The sequence below is a fragment of the Polypterus senegalus genome, chromosome 12, assembly GCF_016835505.1.
Source record: "Polypterus senegalus isolate Bchr_013 chromosome 12, ASM1683550v1, whole genome shotgun sequence".
Lineage (NCBI taxonomy): Eukaryota > Metazoa > Chordata > Cladistia > Polypteriformes > Polypteridae > Polypterus > Polypterus senegalus.
This window is the reverse complement of record NC_053165.1, coordinates 164,522,324-164,547,194: the sequence shown is the minus strand read 5'-3', so window position 1 is coordinate 164,547,194 and position 24,871 is coordinate 164,522,324. Positions and strand designations below refer to the sequence as shown.

At 41.3% G+C, this 24,871-nt stretch overlaps 1 protein-coding gene across 1 annotated transcript; it reads left to right on the top strand.

Moving 5' to 3' along the window:
- Positions 1-2,897: 2,897 nt before the first annotated feature.
- On the top strand, positions 2,898-24,849 carry LOC120540135 (B-cell receptor CD22-like). The gene is made up of 4 exons (XM_039770635.1): positions 2,898-3,059; positions 15,097-15,197; positions 21,171-21,536; positions 24,747-24,849. The coding sequence occupies exons 2-4, from the start codon at positions 15,149-15,151 to the stop codon at positions 24,806-24,808; spliced, it is 477 nt and encodes a 158-aa protein (XP_039626569.1). The 5' UTR covers positions 2,898-3,059; positions 15,097-15,148; the 3' UTR covers positions 24,809-24,849.
- The last annotated feature ends 22 nt before the right edge of the window (positions 24,850-24,871 follow it).

Below are 24,871 nucleotides of genomic sequence, written 5' to 3'. Positions count from 1 at the left end.
GGGTCCTAATCTGGGATCCTGAGGTGGTTTGTCATGTTATGGGTGCAGTAATGCCCTGTATCAGCGGGTGCTCCTTAACCTCTTTCTCTTCTCATTGTTTGGTTCAGCCTCAAAATGAACCCTAACCCTAATCTTATAACAGGTGCCCCTTTGGTCTCAGCTTTTAAATCCCGGCTGAAGACTCACGACTTCAGTTTAACACACCCTGACTAGAGCTGCTGATTAACTGTGGAGACTGCATCTCTGTTGTTAGTCGTTAGCACTAAAACAGAAGTAACATGATAGTTAGAATTGGATACTAACCCGCATTATAAATTTCGCTAACTATACTTATATGTGAATGTCACTGTGAATCACTGAGAAACTTCGTCACCTTTCTGCCTTCAGCAGGCTTGGAGGTGTTTTTGATGGCTTAAAACATTCTATTTAAATTGTTGTTTACATATTATTTGAACAATTGTGACCACAGTACTTGTATTTATTGAATTTAATATACAGTATACTGTAGGTGGTCATGAAAAATCCTATATATGCTGTATTTATGTATTATTCTGTTTCTCTTCTCAGTACTCAAATGTGACACTTGGTGCCACGGACCACCTGCCAAGTTGTTTTGCCTGTCTATGGTAAAGTCATCCCTGATGGAGGATCTCAGGAATCATGGAAAAGAGGGGTCCTATCATCAGATTAGCGCTGTTTCAGCTGTGGAATGGCCAAACAGGGGAGGCAGCGTGATGAATGAGGTCTCCAGGACTCTAAACAAATGCAAATCATATTATGGGATATCATCTACTGTTGAATTCTACTCCAAAGGACTTTGTTGGACAGTTATCTTATCCAAAAATCTCTTGACCATACATTGTTCTTCTCTCTCTTGTTAAATTAATCTTAGCCTGAGTGAACCTATTCATTTTTTACATTTAAGATTTTTCCTTTAAAGATTTACCATTGTTGCTTCTTGTCCTACTGTGTGGATATAAACACAGAAAACTTCAGTTTCTGGATTACATCTCGCCTGAAGAAGGGGCCTGAGTTGCCTCGAAAGCCTGCATATTGTAATCTTTGTAGTTAGCCAATAAAAGGGGTCATTTTGCTTGGCTCTTCTCTACACTCATAATGGCTAACACGGTACAACACCCTAGTACTCTGTACTTGTAAAATTTTTATTTTTATACTTTATTGAGGATTTGTTCTGTTCTGTGTATTGTCTTGTATTGACCCCCTTTGTCTTTTTGACACCCACTGCACGCCCAACCTACCTGTTAAGGGGTCTCTCTCTCTTTGAACTGCATTTCCAGAGGTTTCTTCCATTTTTTTCCCTACAAGGTTTTTTTTGGGAGTTGTTCCTTGTCTTCTTAGAGAGTCGAGGCTGGGGGTCTGTTAAAGCCCATTGAGGCACTTCTTGTGTGATTTTGGGCTATACAAAAATAAATTGTATTGTATTGTATTGTATGTATTTTTCATTCATCCATCCATCCATTATCCAACCCGCTATATCCTAACTACAGGGTCACGGGGGTCTGCTGGAGCCAATCCCAGCCAACACAGGATGCAAGGCAGGAAACAAACCCAGGCAGGGTGCCAGCCCACCACAGTGTATTTATTTTTGTTTTCAAAAATCAAATACATAGAAATGCATTGTAATAAATGTATATTTTGGGTGGCACAGTGCTGCAGTGGTAGTACTGCTGCCTCATAGTAAAGAGACTGGGGTTCATGTCTCAGTCCTCCCTGTGTGGACTTTTCATGTCCCCCCCCCCATGTCTGTGTGGGTTTCCTCTGGGTGGTCCTTTACCCCGCCCACTTGTCCAAAGACATGCAGGTTAGGTGAATTAGTGATGCCAATCTGGCCCTACTGTGTGTTTGCTTTGTGTGTCTGCCCTTCAATAGACTAGCGGCCTGTCCAGGGTTTGTTCCTACCTTGTGCCCTTTACCACCTGTGATAGGCTGAAGCCCCCTCCTGAAAAACCACCCTAGTCTGGATGGAGCCAGTTTGAAATGAAATATAAATCTATGTGGCCCATTTGGCCTAATTCACATGTTTATGGGATGTCAGAATAAAACCACTGCACCTGGAGAAAAGGCCCACAGTGGATGAACGTTCAGTCTCCACTTAGACAGCAGACGGCCTGAGAGGAGCTTCATCAGCATGCCACACATGCCAGTTCTATGGTCAAATTAAAAAGGCTAATAAATTAAAATTCATTCAACTGAATATGCATTAAATACAGTAAAGCACACCTACAGTAAAGGAGTACAATTGATGGTTTCATTTTTTTGTCGGCACTGTAATGAAACCTCAAGTTGCATTTCTGCTTCTATTAAAATGGCAGGCGTCCTCACCGCATTGTAACAGCGCAGCTCTGAAGTGATCTGCACCTGCGCTGACAGGAGGCTCGACTTCGACTGGTGAATTGTGTTTATGTTTTTAATGCAGTTTGTTCAGTTTCTTGTCAACTCAAAAACTCAAAAATAGTAAGCTGTGAACAAAAAAAAAATCAGAAAACGAGCTTCTGAAAGGTTTGTGTGTCCACCGCACTCGTCATTTTAATGAGTGGCCCTCCTCTGATGCCAACACTAAAACGTGACAAGTGCTGGAGTCCTTGGGGGCTGCTTTTGAACAAACTGTACATTTAAATGAGTGGTCTGTCAAACTGAGATCTGACTAAATGCTCAAGGGGGAAACGTTTTATCTCTTTACCCAAATTAAGAAAAAGAACGAGTGCCACGAAAGAAAAACACAAAAATATCATGGAGAGGAATCGCTGCTTGTCATGACACACATACCTTTGAAGGACTTTGAGAGATGAATGGCTACTGTACATCTCTACCCTTGGACTGCATGAAATTTGAGGAAATGAAAGGGCTTCCTGTTCATCGAGACATCTGGAATGAGCCTGACAAACAGCAGCAGCAGCAGCAGCAGCAGCAGCAGCAGTCGAGCGTACCTTTGTCCAGTTCACTGCTCATGCAAATCTCTGAAGGGACCCTACAGGTGCCGCTAACCCAGAGACTGCCAATGGAGATGAATGGACCCAGCCGTTCACAACTGAAACAAGGTACGTCCACATTTAGTTCATGTTACCATTCGTTCATTCAGATTATTAGTGAAGCTGGTCATGACAGGCTTGAAGAAAGGGGAGGGAAGGCATGAAAAGTCGGGGCGCATGAAATCACAGTTTTGGGAAAAATAAACCTGCTTTTTGTGCTGTCAAAAAGTCGAAAGTCTTTAGATAGATAGATAGATAGATAGATAGATAGATAGATAGATAGATAGATAGATGTGAAAGGCAATATATAACAGATAGATAGATAGATAGATAGATAGATAGATAGATAGATGTGAAAGGCACTATATAATAGATAGATAGATAGATAGATAGATAGATAGATAGATAGATAGATAGATAGAAAGGCACTATATGACAGACAGGTGCTGTAATTTGTGATTCCTTTACCCTGCACTCTGTAGCCAATCATCTGTTTTATTTCATTCTGGACAATTTTTAGTCTTTTCAATCTAAACAATCCAATGTTTTACTTGTTAGATAATCAGATGTTTTTCACCTTATTATTGTATATGAAATTTTTTCTTTGTAAAACTGTATTTTTTTAATGTGCTTCATTTTGTGTAGATATTGGTATTTTATGTGCACTGTAGCCACAGTAATTAAACTATTTTCTGTGTAAGCATTTCCATTTCAATGTTTGTTGCTGTTCAATGTAATTACAAATAAATTCATCCACCGGTTTTTCATATCCACTTACTGTAGTGCAGTTTCTTTGAGCTGGAATCTATCCAGGCAGAGCCCAGCATAAGGCAGGAAAAACCCTGGAAAGGATGCCAGTCCACCAAAGTGCATCAACTCATATGCAGTATTACTGGAACAGTTGAGAATAGAAATGAATAAAACAGACAAGTCTAAAGGATGTGTGTTGGGGGGGAGACAGCACTGGCAGAAAGCCACTGGAGACATTTCAGATTCCATGCAAACAGCAACTGGCCTGACAATTGAACTGGGGTTTCTATGAAGCAGCAGTGCTAACTGCTGTGCCACCAGGCCACCCTGCATTATACATTTAGCTAACCATACTTATATGTGAATGCCACTCTGAATCACTGAGACTCCGTTACCTTTCTGCCTTCAGCAGGCTTGGAGGTGTTTTTGATGGCTTATTTAAATTTGTTTTACATATCATTTGAACAATTGTAACCACAGTACTTGTATTTATTGAATTTAATATATACTGTATGTGGTCATGAAAAATCACATATATCCTGTATTTATATATATATATATATACTGTATATGGCATGATAAACAAGAAAATGCATTGAATTTCTGACAATATGAATTTGAAGTCTGAATATCTAAAATCACCATCTGAATATTTAAAGAAGTAATTCTAAATATATAAAGTTAAATTCTGAATACATGAAGTTATCATCTGAATATATAAAGTCATATTCTGAAAATATAAATATATATATATATATAAACTACTGAGTCATGGAGCTCAAGTAGAAACTTTTCAGAAGGTCCAGATGAGATATTAGGACAGCTTAGTTATCAATTAAACAAACGAATGACAAAGAGACTGAATGGTCGCCTCCTATTTGTGAAATCGTTCTTGCATTCTTATATAATATACAAATTTTGAATTTCTGAATATATAAAGCTCAATGTCTGAATATTTAAAGTTATCATCAGAAACATAAAGTCAAACTTTTGAATATTTGAAGGAACCATCTGATTATATATTGTAGGTTTTGAATATCTAACATCAGCGTCTGAATGGCTAGTGACAAATTCAGGATAAATGAAGTCAACATCTAAATATGTAAAGTCAAATTTGAATTGTAGATGTATATTTTATTATACCTACTTAACTTTTATCGACATTTATCTAACTCTATATTTATTGTTCTAGTATCAGAATGTAGTTTAAGTTCATTTGTTTTGGTTTTAACAGACTTTTTTTTCATATTTTTGATTCTTGTTTTCTTTTTTTCACAACTTTGTGCTCCCCTTTTTGTTACTTCGTGTCCCCCTAGGGGGGTCCGCCCCACAGGTTGAGAGCCACTGCTTTAAGCACATATAAAGTAAGTTTTATGTACAGTATATCATCAGTGTCTGAATGTATAAAGTGAACATCAGTATAAACCAGTGGGTCCCAAACTCGGTCCTGGGGTCCCCCTGTGGCTGCAGGTTTTTGTTCCAACCAACTTCTGTTCTTCATTGGACTCTTTGCCTAATTTAGTGAGTCTTTATTATTACCCAGTTTCTCTGTTTTGGAGTCAAAGTAGAAATTACAAAACTAAGTCAGGTAGATTTTTATTAAAATGTAATAAGCAGTTATATTGGAAAAATGTATTTTTTTATAAGTCGTAAACAGTATTTTCAACCTGATTTTCATTCTGCTTTTCAAAGTGTCCTGGTTATTTCATTAATTATTTTACTGATTAGCAGGTCTGACACTGAAGTCATTGCTGCTTTCATCATCCCAGGTGTCTGCCATGCCATTTGTTAATTGTCACAATTAGGGACAAATGAAGGGAGCAAACTACACAGGAAAAGGGGAAAATAATAGCAAAACAACAAAAGAGAGTTAAGCATTTATAGCTTTAGAAAAAAACAGAGGTATTTGTAAATGTCTTATAAATGGAAAATCCACACTGTGGTGTTTTTCTGAATGCAGAATAAGAGAAGAGTGAAAAAGACCAGCAAATTCAATGAGATCAGTTGTTATCGATTATTGTCACCGATTGGGCATCTGGGTGGAACAAAAACCTGCAGCCACAGGGGGTCCCCAGGACCGAGTTTGGGACCCACTGGTATACACAATATATAAAGTTAGTATTTCCATCCATCCATTATCCAACCTGCTATATCCTAACTACAGGGTCACGGGGTCTGCAGGAGCCAATCCCAGCCAACACAGGGCGCAAGGCAGGAAACAAACCCCAGGCAGGGTGCCAGCCCACAGCAGAAGTTAGTATTTGATTATATATATATATATAATTCTAAATATGCAGAACATATGGATGCTAATGTGTTGAACATTAAGGATGTACGTATTGACTTTGTAGACCTGGTCTCTTTATTTATTTGTATGGAAGCCTTGAAGTGCAGGGTGAGATTTTCTATAACAGTTATACGTATAACATATTATCTTGAACGTGCGATATAAATTTACAGTAAAACTTGTAGCAGTGTTGTTGTTTCGATGTATCTTCACCAGCTTTCGACCCATTAAGGAAGTGTGCAGATCTACACGGCGTCCACTCCAAGTGTGAGGCGTCTCCGCGAGGCCACCTACCCACATCGCTCATACATTTCTTTCATTAGTTTGTTTCATATCCAGCAGCTTTGGCACAGCCTAATCTTTTTCACTTTCCTTGCCATTCTCTTGTCCATTTGTTTGTTACAAATTCTCTACATTCTTTATTTATAAAGACTCTTCCTGTTCCTTTGTCTTCTCGAGACAGAGGTTTATGATTATTCTCTCACTTGAAGGTCATTTTTCTGTATTATTTGAACGGTTAACACTGAGCCGCACTTTGGACGTGTGTAGGCCTTGAAGCCTGCCTTTCGAGTCTGAGGCCAGACTCAGGCCTGTTCCTGGGGCAGATTTTGTGCAGTCCTGGTCTGGCTTTTGTGATATTTACACACGCCAATGTTGCCAATTTTGTTGGTTATCACAAGAGCCTCCCTGATCTTTCTGAGCTCATTCCATGCTGCCTCTGCCATTGTCAGCACATTCACACCACTGACTTTGCTTCACACCGCTCACCTTCTGTGACCCTTGAACCCATTCCAAGACCCTAGGCTCACTGACGGTGACACATCCTGGCCAATGAATTTAGCGTCAGAGGGCTCAGAGATAAGCGCTGTCAGCACCCAACATCCATGCTCTGCAGTGCTGATTTTGTGCCCACTTTTTCAGGTAGCTGTGCTCCTTCTGGTAGTCTGTGGCACCTGAACAACTTGCCTTTCTCAAAGCCAATCTGCAGACGTGACAATATTCTCTCACAAACTTCATATTTTAGAACACTAGAACAATCTTCATTCTTTTTAGGGACCCCCCTCAGTTTAGATTTTTAGGTTTTTCAAGGGATCTGCTGAGTTTATTACGGGGTACCAGAGTCCCCAGGAGCCCTTGTGTTTTACACTTTGCCTACAGTTCTAGACTATTAGACTGCTATAGTGTATATAACATTCTTCATGTATTTTTAAAATAAAATATTGTAATTTGAGAGGAATAACACATATAAAGACCTGGGGTGCCAGTTTGGTAACCCCATTTAAAGGTTTCCTTGCAAAGATGAAACAATGGAAGGATCGATGGTCCGCTTAACGTGCTTCTGTTAGAAAGCGTCTTTAATTGGAAGGTCCGTCTGCATCAGAAGCAGCGTCCACACTAGATGCAGATTTCTGGTTGATGCTCTTCTTAAGCAGGAGCCGAACCAGAAGGGCCGCAGTGGAGGTGATCTCATGGTTTGCCTGCGTTTTCCTCCTCCATTCTAAAGAAAAAGAGATACGGCCAGTTATCGACTGCGTTTCACCCGCACCCTTCTTCGTGTCTCAAGTCGGTGAAGCTCGCCCGTGACCTGCCCGTTTCACTGCTTAATAGTTTTGTCATTTTTCTTTTCCACAATGGCAGTCAGAGTTATTACTGTGTTTTGGAGGTGGTTTTGCACTTTGATTTAAAGTGTTTTTTTGTCTTCTTCTATGATGCCATTTTGATCACAGTAGAGAGTATTTTTCTCTAGGCATCGCTGTTCACATTATTAGAGGTTATCACCGAAGTGATCGGGGTCATGCAGTATAAAATTCGCTCTATCGGGTCACTTCTTTGTCCAAGTCTGCAGATATCAAAAGACAAACCAATTTTTACATCTGTACGTTGTCACAAAAATCACTATGAGACATCAAGAAGGTTTGAGGCAGCCACCCGTATATTATGTCCTGGCTGCAAATGGTTAGGATTTAGCACACAGATCTCTCCAGATCGGAGTCCAAAACTGAACTGCCAGTATAGAGACAAGATGGCCGCTTTAAAGGCCAGTGCAGGAAATGACGTCATCAGAGGCGGGACCGGGATTGACGTCATCAGATGTGGGACCGGAAGTGATGTCATCAGATGTGGGACTGGAAGTGACATCATCGAAGGTGCCAGAACCGGAAGTGTCATCATCAGAGGCGCCAAAACCCTGCGGGATTTCCCGAGAATGGTCTGCAAGGGATCGAGAAAGACAGTTAGTGCACCCCGCCACCCCCTGGTCGGACGTGGAATTACTATTATTCAGGCCCTTTATTTGTCTCCTACTCACACGTGTGTAACAATGTGTTCATCTTAAGATCCTGATTTTCTTTTTAAAGTCTCCTCCCGTTACTCTCGGCTGTGATTTCGATTCACATTTAGACTTTGATCGCTGGGTGCTGACTTCGTTGGCTTCGTTATTTTGACCTCCCATCTCTCTGGCGTTGTTTTCTCATTGCCACAGCGCACAACAATGACCCTCTTCTATTAGGATTATGGACCTGAACAATTCCTACAACTGCAGCACCAACTGATTAGCTAAAGCGCCCCAGTGGGAGATGAACTGGCAACAGGGTGGCCTCACCCAGGCTTCTTTGCCCTTTTTGATCGCACAGAACCCATTTCTACTTTCAGATTAAGTGAAGTGGTTTATTGTACAAATACAGAGTAGTTTGTTAAGAAACAGTTCAACTTTTATATAAAACCACATACTAATATCAGACCTTAACTGATAGACCTGTTTTTTTGCCATTTTTGAAGTGAATATTTCATTTTTCCGTCTTTCTGTTCCTGAAAAATGAGATGGCATGTGCTGTGAAGATCACCAGTTACATAATTAATGTGAAGATCAAGAAGCCAGCCAATCTAAACTGGGGGTAATAAAAAACAAAAAAGGGAGAGTTTGTGCCAGCAAGACGTTTCAGTTCAGAGCACAGCAGCTTGTTTTTTCAAGCAGGTTCGGGTAAAAGTTTCCCTCAGGACCTTAAGAATAATAAATACTCGGCTACGACCGAGCGTGCCCACCATATCTCTTGTCACAGTAGGCTCTCACGATTGTTTTGATTCTCTGTGCATCCTGCTCAGCATCGCATACAACTCGTCATGAATTTTGAATAAGGGAACTACGGCCCACACACCCTGAAAATAAACCCTGCGGTCCCAGGTGGCTTTAACATAACCATCTGGACTTTGTCTTTATTGCAACTTTTGTTTTTCAAGAAGTTGCTCTGCCTGAAGTTATTTTTGAGTGGCTTGATGCCCAAAGTGTTTAGTCACAACATAAATGGTATTCAGCTAGAGAAGAGAAGTTCACCCGTGTGTTATGTGAATAAATGTCTTTGTTATCTTAAACTTGCATTCATTTATGTGATTTTCCTTCACCTCAGTGCACCTAACCCTGCTTTATTTTACATTATTTTACCTTAGTGTGCCTTAACCACATCAACTTATCTCAGGTCAGGACTGTCCGAGGATTCACACTACTTCAAAGAACTTATTTTCTTACCCAGTAATGGCGGACTACTCGATCACGTGCAGTGAATACACTTGACTTGTAGTTTTCCTCCTCTTTCTCTGTACGTTTACCATTCGATTGCTCCGAGGTTGATTTGCTTGCTGCTTCCTGAGCAGCTCTTCTTTTCTCCACCCTAGCGGCCCACTTCTTCTCTTCTTATGTTGGCATCTTTTCACATTAAAACTGATTAAGTCAGGTTTGTGTTACAATTAGTTAGTATGTTTATCTTAATTTTTCACTTTAGCTGGCACTTAAGTGTTCAATCAGCCTGAAGAATGATTTAAGATATGAAGAGGTAGAGGAAGTGATGGCGAAGGTGGTAGGGCTGAGAATGGCACCGTACGCATGTGCCACACGGCTGCCCTGCTGGTATCAGCCGAGAGTTGATTCTACAATAAAATAAAATAAAAATAAAAAGAGGAATAAAAATCATCACCCTGAAAGTGGATAGCAGAGGTCACGTAGTATCTGTGCACCAAATTTCAGGTCACACGGTCACACGGTTTGCGAGCGACAGGTGATTTAAAATCCCGGACAGACAAACGGACAGCCACGGCAGCGTATTATAGAAGAAGACGGAGCTCTCGATTTTGATTCATGTCCATTTCCTGACTTGCCTCTCATGTTAGTCAATAAGCAGTCCTTGACTTCCCGGCTCCCGACCCTCTCGCCGTCTCAGATTTGTGCGTCACGTTTTGGGCTCGACTTAAAAGACTGACGTTCTTAATACCGGGTATCAACCTCAGCTAGCTTTTTAACTTCATCTCCTGAACCATCTAAATTGAAAGCCGTCGATGTCCGTTTCTTCCTGTGCAGCCTTTGCGGAGTGGGGTGCAGCAGATCAGACGTACTCTCAGTAATCTCAGTGGCTTTGGCCTGCTAAAGTAGAGTGAATTCACATTGGGGTTGTCTGTGCACACAGCCCCAGATAGTTAAGGTGCTCTCGGGGGTCACTTTAGGGCCCCCACCTTTAGTTACTTAAAGACTTTCATTGCTAAAAGATCTAAAGGCCTCAAACTCTATGCTCTACTTTAATGTTTCTTTCTGTATATTGTACATCTGTGTATATATAATAGTACTTATATTATTACTGCACATACATAACACACCTGTATGTTGTACATCTGTATGTGTATATATATATATATATATATATATATATATATATATATATATATAGTACTTATAGTATTATAGTACATACAAATACATGTATAGGTACATAAATGTATATTGTAAAATATGTATATTTGCCATCCGCATTTAGAACATTGGTATATCTATTTATGTATATCTATATATCTATTCCCATCTTCACTGTGCTCTTAACTGTACATATCGTATTTAACTGTAAATATCGTATTTAACTGTACATAATATGCACATATTATATTTATTGTACTTCTGCTCTTGCACTTCTGATTAGATGCTAAACTGAATCTCGTTGCCCTGTATTTATACATGTGTAATGACAATAAAGTGAATCTAATCTAATCTAATCTAATCAAAGGGCCTCTTGTTACCTACAAATGCCATTGTTGAGTCTGTATGATTGGCGTCAGTGCTGGCCAATCAGAGATCACCATACGACACAGGGTAACGGGGGTTAGAAAATCCCTTCAGTTTTGCACAAGTTCTCGTGTTGACCTCCACTATCACTTCTTCGTTCCTCAGCTTGATTTGATTTTAACAGGAAACAGGAAATGAAAGCAGAAAAAGCCAAGCAGTAAGTCTGTGCTGGCAGTGTGCTTCGGGACAGTCTTCAGCTTTGTATCAAGAATGGAGAGCGACGCTCTTATTTTTGAGCGAGTGAAAGCACTGCCCTCAAACTAAACACACTGAACTGTACGTCTATCCTCACACTCTTGGCCTTAGGCGTTGTGCCATGCGGCTCGCGTCACGTTTATTATGCCAGGTCGCAGTTCACTGGATTGGCTGCTGCGTGCACCTGCAGGCCCTTTCCATGTTTCTGAGGGTTTTCTCTGAGAGTTGTGGTTCTTCTAATATTTAAAAACTAACTTGGTGTGTGAGAGAGTGCATCACCATAATACAAAAGCTGCTCCATCCATGACTGCTTCTTGCCTTACATCGAATTCTGAGCCTTCAGCTCATAAGACCCCATGACAGCAAAAGCAAATTCATGAAACGAATGGAAGATTTTAAGGAACATGTTTCATGTTTCTCAAAATAAAGAATAACAGGCTCTTCTGACATTTGTAAAATGTTATAGAAAATGGACAACATGGCAACGTTAACACAACTACTGAGCTGCCATCCCCATCTCAGCCATACCAGTTCATTTTTTCTTAAGGTCTTCTAACGACTTGTCTTGCAGTTGAGTGCCCTGCAGGAGCGTCAGCAGCGATGAATGCTTAACATGTGAGGGCAGAGTGCTGGCACTTCATGCTGGTGCATTTCCCCAAGACAGGGAATGCCCAGTTTTTATGAAGCTTCCCTCTTTGTATTGTTTGATAGACCCACAGAAACAGGTTCACTTCTCCTAGATCTACCTTAGTCCCACCAAAGGCTCATCTTGCTTAACTGTCAAAATCCAAATCCACCTCTCTTAGCTCAGTGAGGTCTGACATGGTCTCAAATCAGACATAATGACATTCTCCCCTGGGAACATTGGAAGAATTTTCTAGAATTTGACAAGAATTCTTCTAAAGGTATGCTAAGGCTGTGGTGGGCTGGCACCCTGCCCGGGGTTTGTTTCCTGCCTTGCGCCCTGTGTTGGCTGGGATTGGCTCCAGTAGACCCCGGTGACCCAGTAGTTAGGATATAGCGGGTTGGATAATGGATGGATGGATGGATGGGTATGCTAAGGACTTTACTTAATCATTGCTACCTTTATGAAACGTGAAGAATCGCGTTAGGCCATCAGCTTATGTATTTCTTTATTTTTGCCAAATAGCTCTGTGATGTGGAAAGGGAAAAGGAGCCTGCATGTTTGTCTTCTAGTCTGAAGGCGTTTTTCTTACATTTCTTTTTTTGCTGCACAATAGTTGCACTGCTGTATGGCACAAGGGAGTGTATCACTGCATTACTGTGTGTGTTTTATTCTTTATAATAAAAGTACATTAAAAAATGTTTACTTCTGAACTGCTACTTTAAAATCTGCTTACACAGTCATTGAGTATATACATTTATTCTGTTATTGTGAAAAGAAACATTGGCATATTGTGTCACTAAAAAGGGCATTATTTCAGGCATATAGATAGATAGATAGATGTGAAAGGCACTATATGATAGATAGATAGATAGATAGATAGATAGATAGATAGATAGATAGATAGATAGATAGATAGATAGATAGATAGAGTGAATGAAAGGCACTATATAATAGATAGATAGATAGATAGATAGATAGATAGATAGATAGATAGATAGATAGATAGATAGAGTGAATGAAAGGCACTATATAATAGATAGATAGATAGATAGATAGATAGATAGATAGATAGATAGATAGATAGATAGATAGATAGATAGATAGATAGATAGATAGATAGAAAGGCACTATATAATAGATAGATAGATAGATAGATAGATAGATAGATAGATAGATAGATAGATAGATAGATAGATAGATAGAGATAGATGAAATTTAGCCTTTGTTCATAATGGCCATCAGTTTTGTCTTCATTCTCTCCTCCACTTCTGCTTCCATCGGGTCCAGAGACCCCCCACCCCACCCCTAACTCAACCTGCCTTTTTAAAGAGTTTCTTCATTTGGTGGGCCTCTCCTTTCGTGATGTGATCAGCCCAGCACATCACGCTGGCTGTCACCGAGTCACAGAACAGAACATGTCAGGGATGTTCCTAAGCAGATAGCGTCTGCTCTGCCTTTTCTTCTCTTGTTCCTCTGTGTTACAAGACGTTGTTGATGTGGACCCCCAAGTTCTTGTAGCACCTCCACATTCACTCTAAATAATGCTCAGGTGGCCAAAGTCAGTAACCAGTTCCTTGGTCTTGCTGATGCTGAGCAGCACCTAACCACTGCCACATTTTTTTGTTGAATGTACTTTTGATTTCATTGATCTTTAGCTACTGTAGGTTCACAGGTTTTGCACTGGCTGTATCGCCGTGAGTATTTTTTGGTACCCCAACCAAATGTCCGTCAGTGTGAAGTTAACACATTCTTCCTGTAAGGATGTGGGCGACTCCTATGGGTGCTCCAGCTCACCTCACTAAGATGTGTTTGTTCAGTAGTGATGAGTGAACCGGAGCAGTTTCATTTCACATGTGGTTTTGCTAAATTGAAGCTAAAAATGTTTTTCTGAGTAGTTTGCATTGACCACAGCACACCAGTAAAACCAATGGCATTCTGAGGCTGTCGTTCACTGCTGCCAAGGAAACCAGTGGGTTTTTTTTTTTAAAGTGTTGCATATTTTCTGTACAAAGAGCACCAAAGAGCACCTTCTTGCATGTTATACGTTACACAGGAAGCCCACCCTTTGTCACTTTTTAGCAAGTGCTCAAGCCTGTTTCCTGCAGATGAGGAGTGTGCACTCCAAGCACCATGGAGGTCTGTTTATTTGTATGACCGATCTTTAGGATTGTGATCACCAAGGTTGTCATCATTATTGGCAAAGCAGGCATTGGACCACTGGAACGACCACAAAACACGTCTGTTCACTCACTAAATGTCTACATGTGACAGAAGAAACATTCAAATGACAGATAGACTCATGCAGATTTAGTGCAGGAAAAGAGAGGAACCAAGACAAGTGTGGGAAAGTCGTCATATGAATAAAATATAAATTATCAGTACTATTATTATGATTATTAAGATAGGAGCCAAACACTTTTATTATGGAGTCAATGGTTTGAATGTTTCTGCTTACAAACAACACGGGTTTCATGAAATTCAGTTTATTGTGAATTGCTGGCTAATGGCTACTCTTAGCTTGAGTGGGAAACCCAAACCTTCCCAGCTGGTATGTGAGTGTGCCCCTGTGCCCCACGACAGACTGGCATCCTCTGTGAGGTTGGTCCTTGCCTGATTTAGATGGGATACATCATGGACCCCTGCACACATTTTATGAAAGGTTTATGGTTATTTCACTGTATCGCTCTTCCTCTTCAACTGATAATGTTCATTTTTCTGTTCTCTGTTTTCTCCTGAGACCCTGTTAACGAAATTGGATGGATGGACACTCTACTTTTACACGTTTGTTTAAAATGCTCTTTTCTGTACTTGTTCCTGTATAATGCATTTACTTTAAATTGATGTTTTGGGCTGTAAGATGGCATTGTGGGCAAAAATAGTACCTTGTAGATCTTGTTTGAGTGTGACTGGGCCGGAATCCCATCTGAGGATGCCTCCAGTATTATCAGGGTGGACTCTGACCCCTTCTGATCCTAAACTGGATCTGGCAGGTCGGAAAATGAATTTGGAATACATGAATAAGGTCGTCTTTCTAAACACATTTCTTTTTTTGTTTTAGTAATAGACTTTTTTTTGTTATTTTCCATGTTGTAAATCGACAGCCATGGTGAGACAATTCTGTGTGATCAGTGAACTTTCATTTCAGGTCTTTAGGGCTGTAACCGATACGAGCAACAAAGACAGAACAAGAAGAAACGATGAGACGAGAAAACATGCTTTTCTTAATATCATTATTAATGATTTCGGGTAAGGAGCACTCATTTAATTTTTGCCTTGAAATTGTGTTTTCATTTTATTTCGTTTCTGTTAATTTTCTGTGGTTTAATAGCCTCATCGGTATAATAAGAAAGTGCGCCGGCTAGCACTGGGACTCATGATGTGTTGTTGGACGGTTAAATAATTTAGCAATTAAAAATAAGATAAAGAAGGAGCATCGGTGACAACTGATCAGAGTTTGCTATTCATCTTTAGTGATTCTCCCGAGTGATACATCTTTAGTGGGTTTTGTAGGTTTAAAAATCAGAACTGGCAGCCATGTTCTCACCCGAGTTTACGGATCATCACCGTGTCAGGGTTCGATTCTTTTGGTAATAATTAACTTTCCAAACTCCACTCTTTAACTCAAATTTTGGGTAGCGATTTAACCTTAATGTCCGATAGGCTTGACGTTTGGTTCTTATTTCGACTTGGTCTCGCATTACTTTTCATCTTTTGATCCGCTCTGAGTCAGCCCAATAATGTCTGCTGTTGTTGACATTCCTACTTATCCTTTGATGCCCCCTTTTCTGTGTAGTAAATGCCACCTTGTTTTATCGCTCTGTGTTCCTTTAGATTATTTAAAGCTCTTGTATAATGTGGCAAGAATTTACTGTATAATAAAACACTACTGTCTGGGTGCGTGTGCGTGTGTGTGTGTGTGTGTGTGTGTGTGTGTCTGGTCCATCCGAGCAATGTGATTGGTCATTTTGGCTGTGGTCTGATTGGTCAGTTTGGCTTTGGTGGCTTAGTGGTACAGAAGATTCCCGATTGCAGCAATTTTTTTTTTTTTTACAACAAAGGAGCATTTCAACTCACCTTTAAAGATGAAAAGCATTCGCAAGAATACAAAATGATATTTTCACAGTGGGTAATGGGGGCCTGTCTACCATTGGTGGCAGTCAAAAGTGGACAGGAGTTGAGCAGGGCACCTTGGAATAACAGAGACTTATCAGCCTTCTTCAGATTTGAAACTCTGGGTTAAGTCTTATCTGATGGTCGTTTCCTGTGCTAAACATAATCACATGCCCGGGCCTTAGAGTGGAATCCAGTTCAAATTCAAGCTTCATGTCACGTGTCCACTGTACAGTGAAATTCTGACTTGCACGTCTCCAAGAGACCAGTGACACTTGTATAAAATTTAGAGAAATGTCAGCGACATGCAGTGAACACAACACCGTACATTAAATACAGGATCGGACGACGGAGAAGAAACACCCATCAGGCACACTGATAAAGTGCTAACTGTGGAAACGAACAGCACAGATGGCAACAAGTCAAGTCAAGTCAAGTCGGGGAGCCTGCACTGGTACAGCACATTGCCGCACCCACTACACGACAAAACAACTTGGGATCCCAGTTTGCAACCCCCCAGGCAGACACGCGGTCCAGTCCCACCATCCAGAAATGACCCTCTATCTGCCGCGGCCAGGTGTTACGTGGGCGACCCCTTGGTCTGGTCCAGCCAATCAGGTCCCCAGCAATGAGGATCTTATGAGCCGGATCACCCTTTGGGAAACGTGCCACATGGCCGTAGTGCCGTAACTGACGCTCCCTTCACTATGCAGGTCATGTGCCTCATTTGGGGCTCCGTGAGCAACACAAAGTCAAACCAGTGGGACCCAAGGATTCTCTGAAGAGGCACACATGCAGGAGTCCTGTCTTCATCTCAGGTCACTGGATAGTGTCCATGTCTCGCAACCATATAGCAAGACAGGAAGCACCAGGACTCTAAAGACTTGGACCTTCGTCCTTTTGCATAGACATCGGGAGCTCCACACACCTTTCCAGCGACCTCATGACACCCCATGCTCTCCCAATCCGTCTACTGACTTCATAGGAAGAGTCACCAGAGACATGAATGTCACTGCCGAAGTCAGTAAACCTCTCAATGAGGTCTACACTCTCTCCGCAAACAGACACACTGCTGATGGCCGTGTCCAAGAGGTCATTAAAGGCCTGGCTCTTTGGTTTTATCAGGACACTCACAAGCCCAGACACTCAGACTCCTCACTCAGTCTCTCGAGTGCCCCGATCAGAGCCTTATTGACTCCGCGAAGATCATAGCATCGTCAGCAAAGTCAAGATCAGTGACTCTCTCTTCACCAACAGATGCCCAACAACCAGTCCATACAAGCAGAGTAGGAGCAGAACACACCCCTGACGAACCCCAGAATCAACTGGGAAAAACACAGAGGTCCTGCCTCCACTCTGCACAGCACTCACAGTACGAGTGTACAGGCCGGCCATGATATCCAGCAACCTCGAGGGGATCCCGCGAACCCTCAGGATATCCCACAGAGCAGCTCGATCAACTGAGTCAAACACTTTCTGAAAATCGACAAAGGGCTGCAAAGGCACTCTGCCGATATTCGCGTTTACACTTCATGAGACCCTCAGTGCCAGGTTACGATCGATGGTCAACTTCTTAGACATAAAACCAGACTGCTCCGGTCGCTGGTAGGTGAGCAAGTGATCACGGATCCTATTGAGGACGACCCTAGCAAGGACCTTACGTGGCACCAAGAGCAGTGTTACCCCGCTGTAGTTGCTGCAATCCAGGTGATCACCCTTCCCTTTCCAAATAGGGACGACAAGTCCCATTTTCCAGTCAGTTGGGATGATGCCAGTATCCCAAATGGAAGCAAAGATTGCTTGCAATGCCAGGAGGACAGCCTTACCACCAGCCAGGAGAAGTTCACCCCGGACACCACAGAACCCTGCTGCCTTTCCCACCCTCAGCTGGTTCACCACCTGTGCCATCTCAGTGAGACTGGGGGGTTCACAGCTAATTGGAGGATCAGCCTCATGGACCGTGGACCCAAAGATATCCAACGTCCTAGCTGGAGGATCAGCTTTGAACAACTGCTCAAAGTAGCCAACCCAGCGGGTCACAACTGCAGTGTCATCTGTAAGGACCGTTCCATCAGCCACCCTGGCTGCGACCCTCTGAGGCAAATGGCAACACTACATGTCAAAAACACACAAGTTTATAGGAATGTTTTCACCAAAAACATCGGAATGCAAGCCAATAGTCAACTGTGCACTACAAAGAATATGAAAGGCAATGTTTGTGCTGATTTTGACACCTGTGAATTATTTAAGAAAGGTTTCACATAAGTTTAGCAGTGTAGCTGCTGAAGTGTAAGGCAGGATCAAGCACGGGTCAAACGAGTGCCGAAAGAAATCTCTCAGTCCAAATGTTCATTATAAAAGATTTAATGAAAATTCATAGCAAACAGTCCACACAAGAATAAAGAAAAAAATGGTTGTACGCTCTAAACGTACGGCGCTGCACGTTCAATAGAGCACGTTGCATTTCATACTATTAGGCACAGTTTAAAACCGTGTGCCCCTCCATGCCTCACGCTAATTGAGACTACTCTATAGTCAGAGAGGCTAGAAATAGTTAGAATATAGCAATTTAATTCAACTTATGTGGGTTGTAAGAACCTCCCATAGACTGTGAACGAATATTTAGGCATTCATGTAATAGAACTTAAATTGCTAACAAATGGCTCCTATAAGTAGTTTCTACTTGTTTCGTTCTGAATTAAAATGCATATTTTTCAATGTAATAAACTGTGGTGCTGCCAACTTGTACACTTTGTTCAGTTCCACATTTCACTAAGGTCGAACAGGCTGCGACTCTTTTCATTGGTTAATGGCATGGCCCAATGGTCACATGGTCCTCACAGGCAGCACGCTATTATTGATCACATATGGTTATATCCTGGCATCATCCAACGTTGTGAGCAAATGTCGTGTTTATGTGTGGCATGTACCCAAAAGCTAATCCTTCTTGGATTTTGAATTTCTCTTCAGTTGTTCTTTTGATTCTGAATTGTCTCCGATTTTTCTGGTTACAGACATTATGCTCATTTAAACTCTGATCTTTTGGCTCCATCTCCTAGTTTTTCTAATTCCTGCTAGGGCTGTTTTAACAGTAGCAATACAGTGCTATGCCAGTTGCAACTTGTTATGATGTGTCTGCCCTCAAATTGGCAAAAAGGTGTGAAGGCGATAAAAGACCCATAAAACCTGGCCAGGGCCTACTCTAGCCTCCCTAGTATAGGCCACAACCTCAACAGCCTAACCCCAAACTAAACACGCTGGCTTTGGCATATGCAGATCCAAAAACTTAAATTTCAAAAGTTCAAAATTCACATTTATAAGTCCCAAAATACACAAAAATACTGTAATGGCGTTAACAAATTACATCAGCTCAGGATGAGTCACCCGTAGAATGAGCTGGCATCCCATCATGCAAATGAGCAACTTCAAAGATAGAGGGCAGTGGCACCTATAAAAATCCTGGAAAAATAACAGGTTTCCTATTAATGTGCCAAAAGGCAAGCAGTCCTTCAAAGGGTAGCGAGTCACCTCAGACAGCCATGTAAAGAGCCAAGGAGCCATTCTGTGCCAGAACATAACTTAGATGCTCCACAAGGGAGAGAACCCATATAAACCTCTGGCTTGTGGAACAAATTTATTTTAGGGCAGATATCAACTAGAGGACAGTAAGCAGCTGGAAATTGCGACAAAACTTGCTGTTTTGTTTAAGTTCAACTCTCGATACTAGAAGGAAATTTAGCTTCGTTGATTTGATCTCAATTCCCTGCACGTGCATGAGTAGTGAAGAGCAAACAACCTCTATGACTTTTGGAGAGTCACCAAAGTGAATTCGCAAAGCAAAATACTTCATGGACAATGTTTTACATATTATTGCTGAACCAGACTCTGACTTCTCGGACTCCACTTTTGATGCAAGTGATCAGGACATGGAGATCGAAAATGAAAGTGAGTCACCGGTATCAGCTGATCGGTCCCCAGGTGATCGTGGTGTTAAACACATTTGTGTAGCTGATGCTCCTACAGTAATGCTCGCCTGGGAGGACGGCCACTTAGGATGAAAAGAGGTGCCAACCTGATTGCATAGCACTGCGACTTCCACCGCTGCCCACCTGCTGTGATGAAGACAGCCAGGCAGCCAACCCACCTCACATTCCTGCTGGACATCAAACTGACCCCACACCGCCGCTGCTCCCAGAGACGCCAAACAGACGCCGACAACAGCCACAGCGTGCAGCAACAGATGCTTTATGTTGATTTATGTGTGAAACCATTGCTTTGCGAGTTCTTTGGAAAAATATTCAGCGCTCAACATGAGGTAAACAAAAGAAGACCATAAAAGAAGCACCAAGGCCAAACTGCAAAGGCAAACAGAGTTTTCCTAACAAAGCACCCGTAGTGTTCTGGCACTGATGTGGATTGCTGTCCTGATGGCGTTTCTTCATTACAAGACGTCCGACTTGTCACGTCTGTCAGAAGAACACCACATGGACATTCATCACCATCTACCAAACATGTCGTGTGCAACAAGTGTGGACAATGCAAAGAAACGCGTTAATGTGACAGCACGTGTGCTTCTAAGGCTGAGCTCTGTGAGGTGCCATCCTACAAAGACTCTCATTCAGTTTCAGAGTTTTAGTTGTGTTGCTGGGCAAAATAAAATCATTAAGGGTTTCTTTACATATTGACAGTGTTACTGAACAAATCCAAATCGCATGATGGGATATCATCTGCTGTTGAATTCTGCTCTATGCTTGTAACATTTCTATTGCACTATTATATTGTATTACTTGTAATCTTGTTCTGTGTATTGTGTTGTGTTGATCCCCATTCTCTTTGACACCCACTGCACGCCCAACCTACTTGCCCAAACCATCAGACCGTAATTTTTGTTATAACATGCCATGCATTTTGGCCACACTGCCCACTGCTAGAGCCAATAAAGGCAGAAGGGGATTCAGACGATGGATGGAGTTGAGAACTTCACAAGTCACCAAAACGTCAAAGAGGAAAACTGATACTGCAAGGAAACCAAACTCAACTGGATGTCACATTTACATTTCTTTTTTCAAATTATGATTAAAAGTTGTTTTTCTTTCTTCTCTCTTTCAGATGCAATACAGCCCAATAAACATAGAGTCACGTTTCAGAATTATACAATGGATGTCAATGAGAGCTCCTGTGTGATAATACCTTGTGAGTTTATTCAAAAACCTGTTCAAAAAACAATTTGGTTAAAAAATCCAGAGTATGATAGCGCCATTGGCGAATTTGTAAGGACGATAGTTTACGATAGTGAAACAAGCCTCATTGACCCAGCGTTCAGAAATCGAACTGAGTACCTCGGCAACAAAGACGGCAACTGTACCTTAAAGATCAACGATCTGCAGCTGAATGACACGGGCAACTACAAATTTAGATTTAAAACAGAAAGAGAATGGTGGATAAGTCAATCCAATGTCAGCATCACTGTTCATGGTAAGTGGCTTCTCAGTTTTTGCATTCCATGTTTATGCTGGTCCACAATGTAAGGCATTTGAACTGTCCTTGCCCTACTCTTTGACTTTTCGCTTCCTCTCTGACTCTTTTGTATTTTGAAGATGTTTTTTTTTTCTTAAGCAAGTATAATAAGACAGTTTGACAGTAAGTCCAGTAAAACAGAAATCTAATACATTTACACCAGAAGAATGAAGGAAGGGCAACCTCAGGAGCTTGAGCTGTTTGTGAGACAGGCCGATGGGTATCAGGGTCATTATTGGGCTTTGCTACCTTTGGTGAAGAGACGTTAGTGGGGTATTTTAATAAGAGTTGGATGTCATGACACAGTGACTGTAGGACACCGGGCATTGAACAAGGACAAGGACCGTAGCGCAGGACAATTTGGTGCAGAAAGTCCATGAAAAGCATCATTAGGCCATGTGAAGTGAAGCTGAGGAATAGGAAACGCACACGCACTCACAGTTCTGTGCCATAGAGGAGGTTTATAAGCCTAAGCAGCAGTCACGCCAACATATCAGACAAGCTTTACTTAGGCCCTGTCTACAATGCTACATTAGTCTCCATTTCCACCTTTCATCCTCACTTACCCAGCATTTTTAACTCCTGAAAATGAAGACTTTTGAAAATGCTCTCCAGAGTCGTATACATCTGAGAACGCAGCCTCAGCGTCGCAGTGTGGATGGACGAACACGCAGAGACTCTAATCGTCCTCTGATTTGTTTGTACTTATTACGTGACCCTTCTCTGATTAGATCCTGCTCCTTATAATGCCTTATTTTTAAAACACGTAGTGTGCTCCACGTACACGCGACACACTTTTATATGCCTACTAGGGGACAAGCCCCCCTGGCGCCTTTGGCGCCCAACCCAGTTGTGGCCAGAATATTAGTAAAATCTATAAATGTACAAAAGAAAAATTATTATTTATTGGAGTCAAGATCACAAAATTCTATAAATATGTAGAAGAAAAATGAATTATTATTTAAAAAGTAAAAATCATAAAATGAGAATAAAATATCTACTACTATCTACGACGATTGGAGTATCTCCATTAAATTGAGGTCCACTATGCTCGATGCACGACTTTAATATTTTAGTTTATAATTTAAAAACAGAATAACAATCTGAAAATCTAAGCGCATCACATTAGAGTTCAATAAATTCTGAAAAGAATGATACCAAACATATATATGTAGGTTTTAAAATAAATCTGAGTTAAAACGTGACATTAAAACGTCACATAAAATCGCTGCACAAAATCGTTTAACTTTTAGGCTTAGGATTTTATATGGAGAGAGTAGATAAAGGATTTTTTTTTAATTTTTCGACTGTAGACGGTGTCATCTACATGTCATCTGTCATCGACAGGAGCTTGCTGTCTGGTGAGCCAGGTTAATGAGAACACCGCCCCTACTTTGAGTGCCACCTTCATGAGGCGTTGGATTGGCTTAGAAATGTGACACTCATTGAGTCATCCAATATTTCCTTCCCACCCACTTTTAAGTAAAATTTACTCAATGTTGTCTCCAGGTGTGTGTGTATATATATATATATATATATATATACATATATATAAATATATATACATATATACAGGCCAAATCTCATGATAGCGAACACCAAAGTAATGAAATTTTTAGAATAATAAATATTTTTTGTTGGCCGAAACAAACATTAATACAACATTATATTTAACGAATTTCATTTTATGAAATGTAAATTTCAGTATGAACAAATGTTTATTCGACCAAAAATGGCCACCAAAGATAACAATGTGATGCAAAAAATACTTAATGCCACACCTACACTTTAGCCGAATCTTGGGAACCCTACAACATACATGTTGTCTCTTTCTTGTCAGTCTGTTGCCAAATTTCTGGTCTCAGGCTGTCTCAGTGAGTCTTGGCGAGAGGGTAGGTGAGACGTCATACAGGTACAGATGAATTCTGAGTCGGTACTCCACTGAACGTCTGTGTTGGTAGTTACTGTACTTCGAGTATCATAGTGCTTCTCAAAGCGATGTGATGAACAAAAAAAGTGAGAAATGGCGTCAGTTTACGCTGGAAGAAAAATACTTTATTACTGTACAGAGAAGGCAGGTACAGTCTTAAGACTTCATTTTAAATAAGAACTGTTACTTCAACAACTCATACACTCAAGATGGGAGCTACGGCATGGGCAATCATCCTGTTTCAGCTCCCGTCTTCAGATTAGAAGAACGCCAAACACTCAGAATCGCCGCTATGGCAGACGCGGTCTGATGAGTGTGAGGAAGAGCAGGTCTGAGCCCGATGTTAAATGTTCTAAACATCGTGTGAAAAGCATGTTAAGTGGTAAGCCTGATCCTGCAGAGGACAACCAATTACTTTGCTCTTGGTTTACGGCTGACCAGACGCTGCAGAGCAGCTACGGAGCTGCCCTTACAGATGGCGGTCACAATACAGGTATACATATTTTCACGATATTCATTATAACAAAATCTCAGTATAATGAAATTTCTTGACGATCCCATGAATTTCGTTACAATGCAATTCCACCTGTATTTATATTATAGGCCTGGTTTCAGCAAGACTAATAATTAACCTCTACTTGGAGGTATGCAAGGAAGCTCTTAAGATGTTTCTGCAATGTGAATTCTGGCAGCTTAAGTGAGGATCTGAGTTTTGCCGTTGAACTTTTTAAATTTCATTGATGGCTCGTCTCTGTGGATCCTGAATTTATAAACACTGACATGCTGCACTTATTGAGTGTTTCAGTGGTAGCACTGCAGCCTTACAAAAAGAGTTCATGTACCCGGTGCTCCCTCTCTGTGTGTGGAGTGCGTGTCCTCCCCGTGTCCATGTGGGTTTCCTCCAGGTGCTCTGGTTCCCTACCGCAGTCCAAAGACGTGTATGTCAGGTGGACTGGTGGTGCTAAACTGGCCTCGGTGTCTGTTGACCCTGCACTGGACTGTTGACCTCCCAGGTATTGTTCCTGCTTTCTGCCTGATGCTTTCTGGTTAGGCTCCTGTGTCCCTGCTCTGGATAAGCAGGCATAGAAAATGGATGGAAGTTGCATTTTTGAGAATATTCATGCATCAACATTTGAAGTCTTCGCGGTGTGAAGTGAAACCTTAAGGCAATTCCTGGCTGTTATAATAGGGAAAATGACCAGATGATTTACTTTTGTTTCATTCTTTCTCTTCTGTAGGAAATCCATGCAAGGTCATCATTACTGGGCCTCCATCAGTGACCGAGGAGGGAGTCCGTTAGCGTAACCTGTGCCACTAAAGGGCAGTGCCAGTATTCTCCCGAATGGAAGCTCCCTCCCAAGTT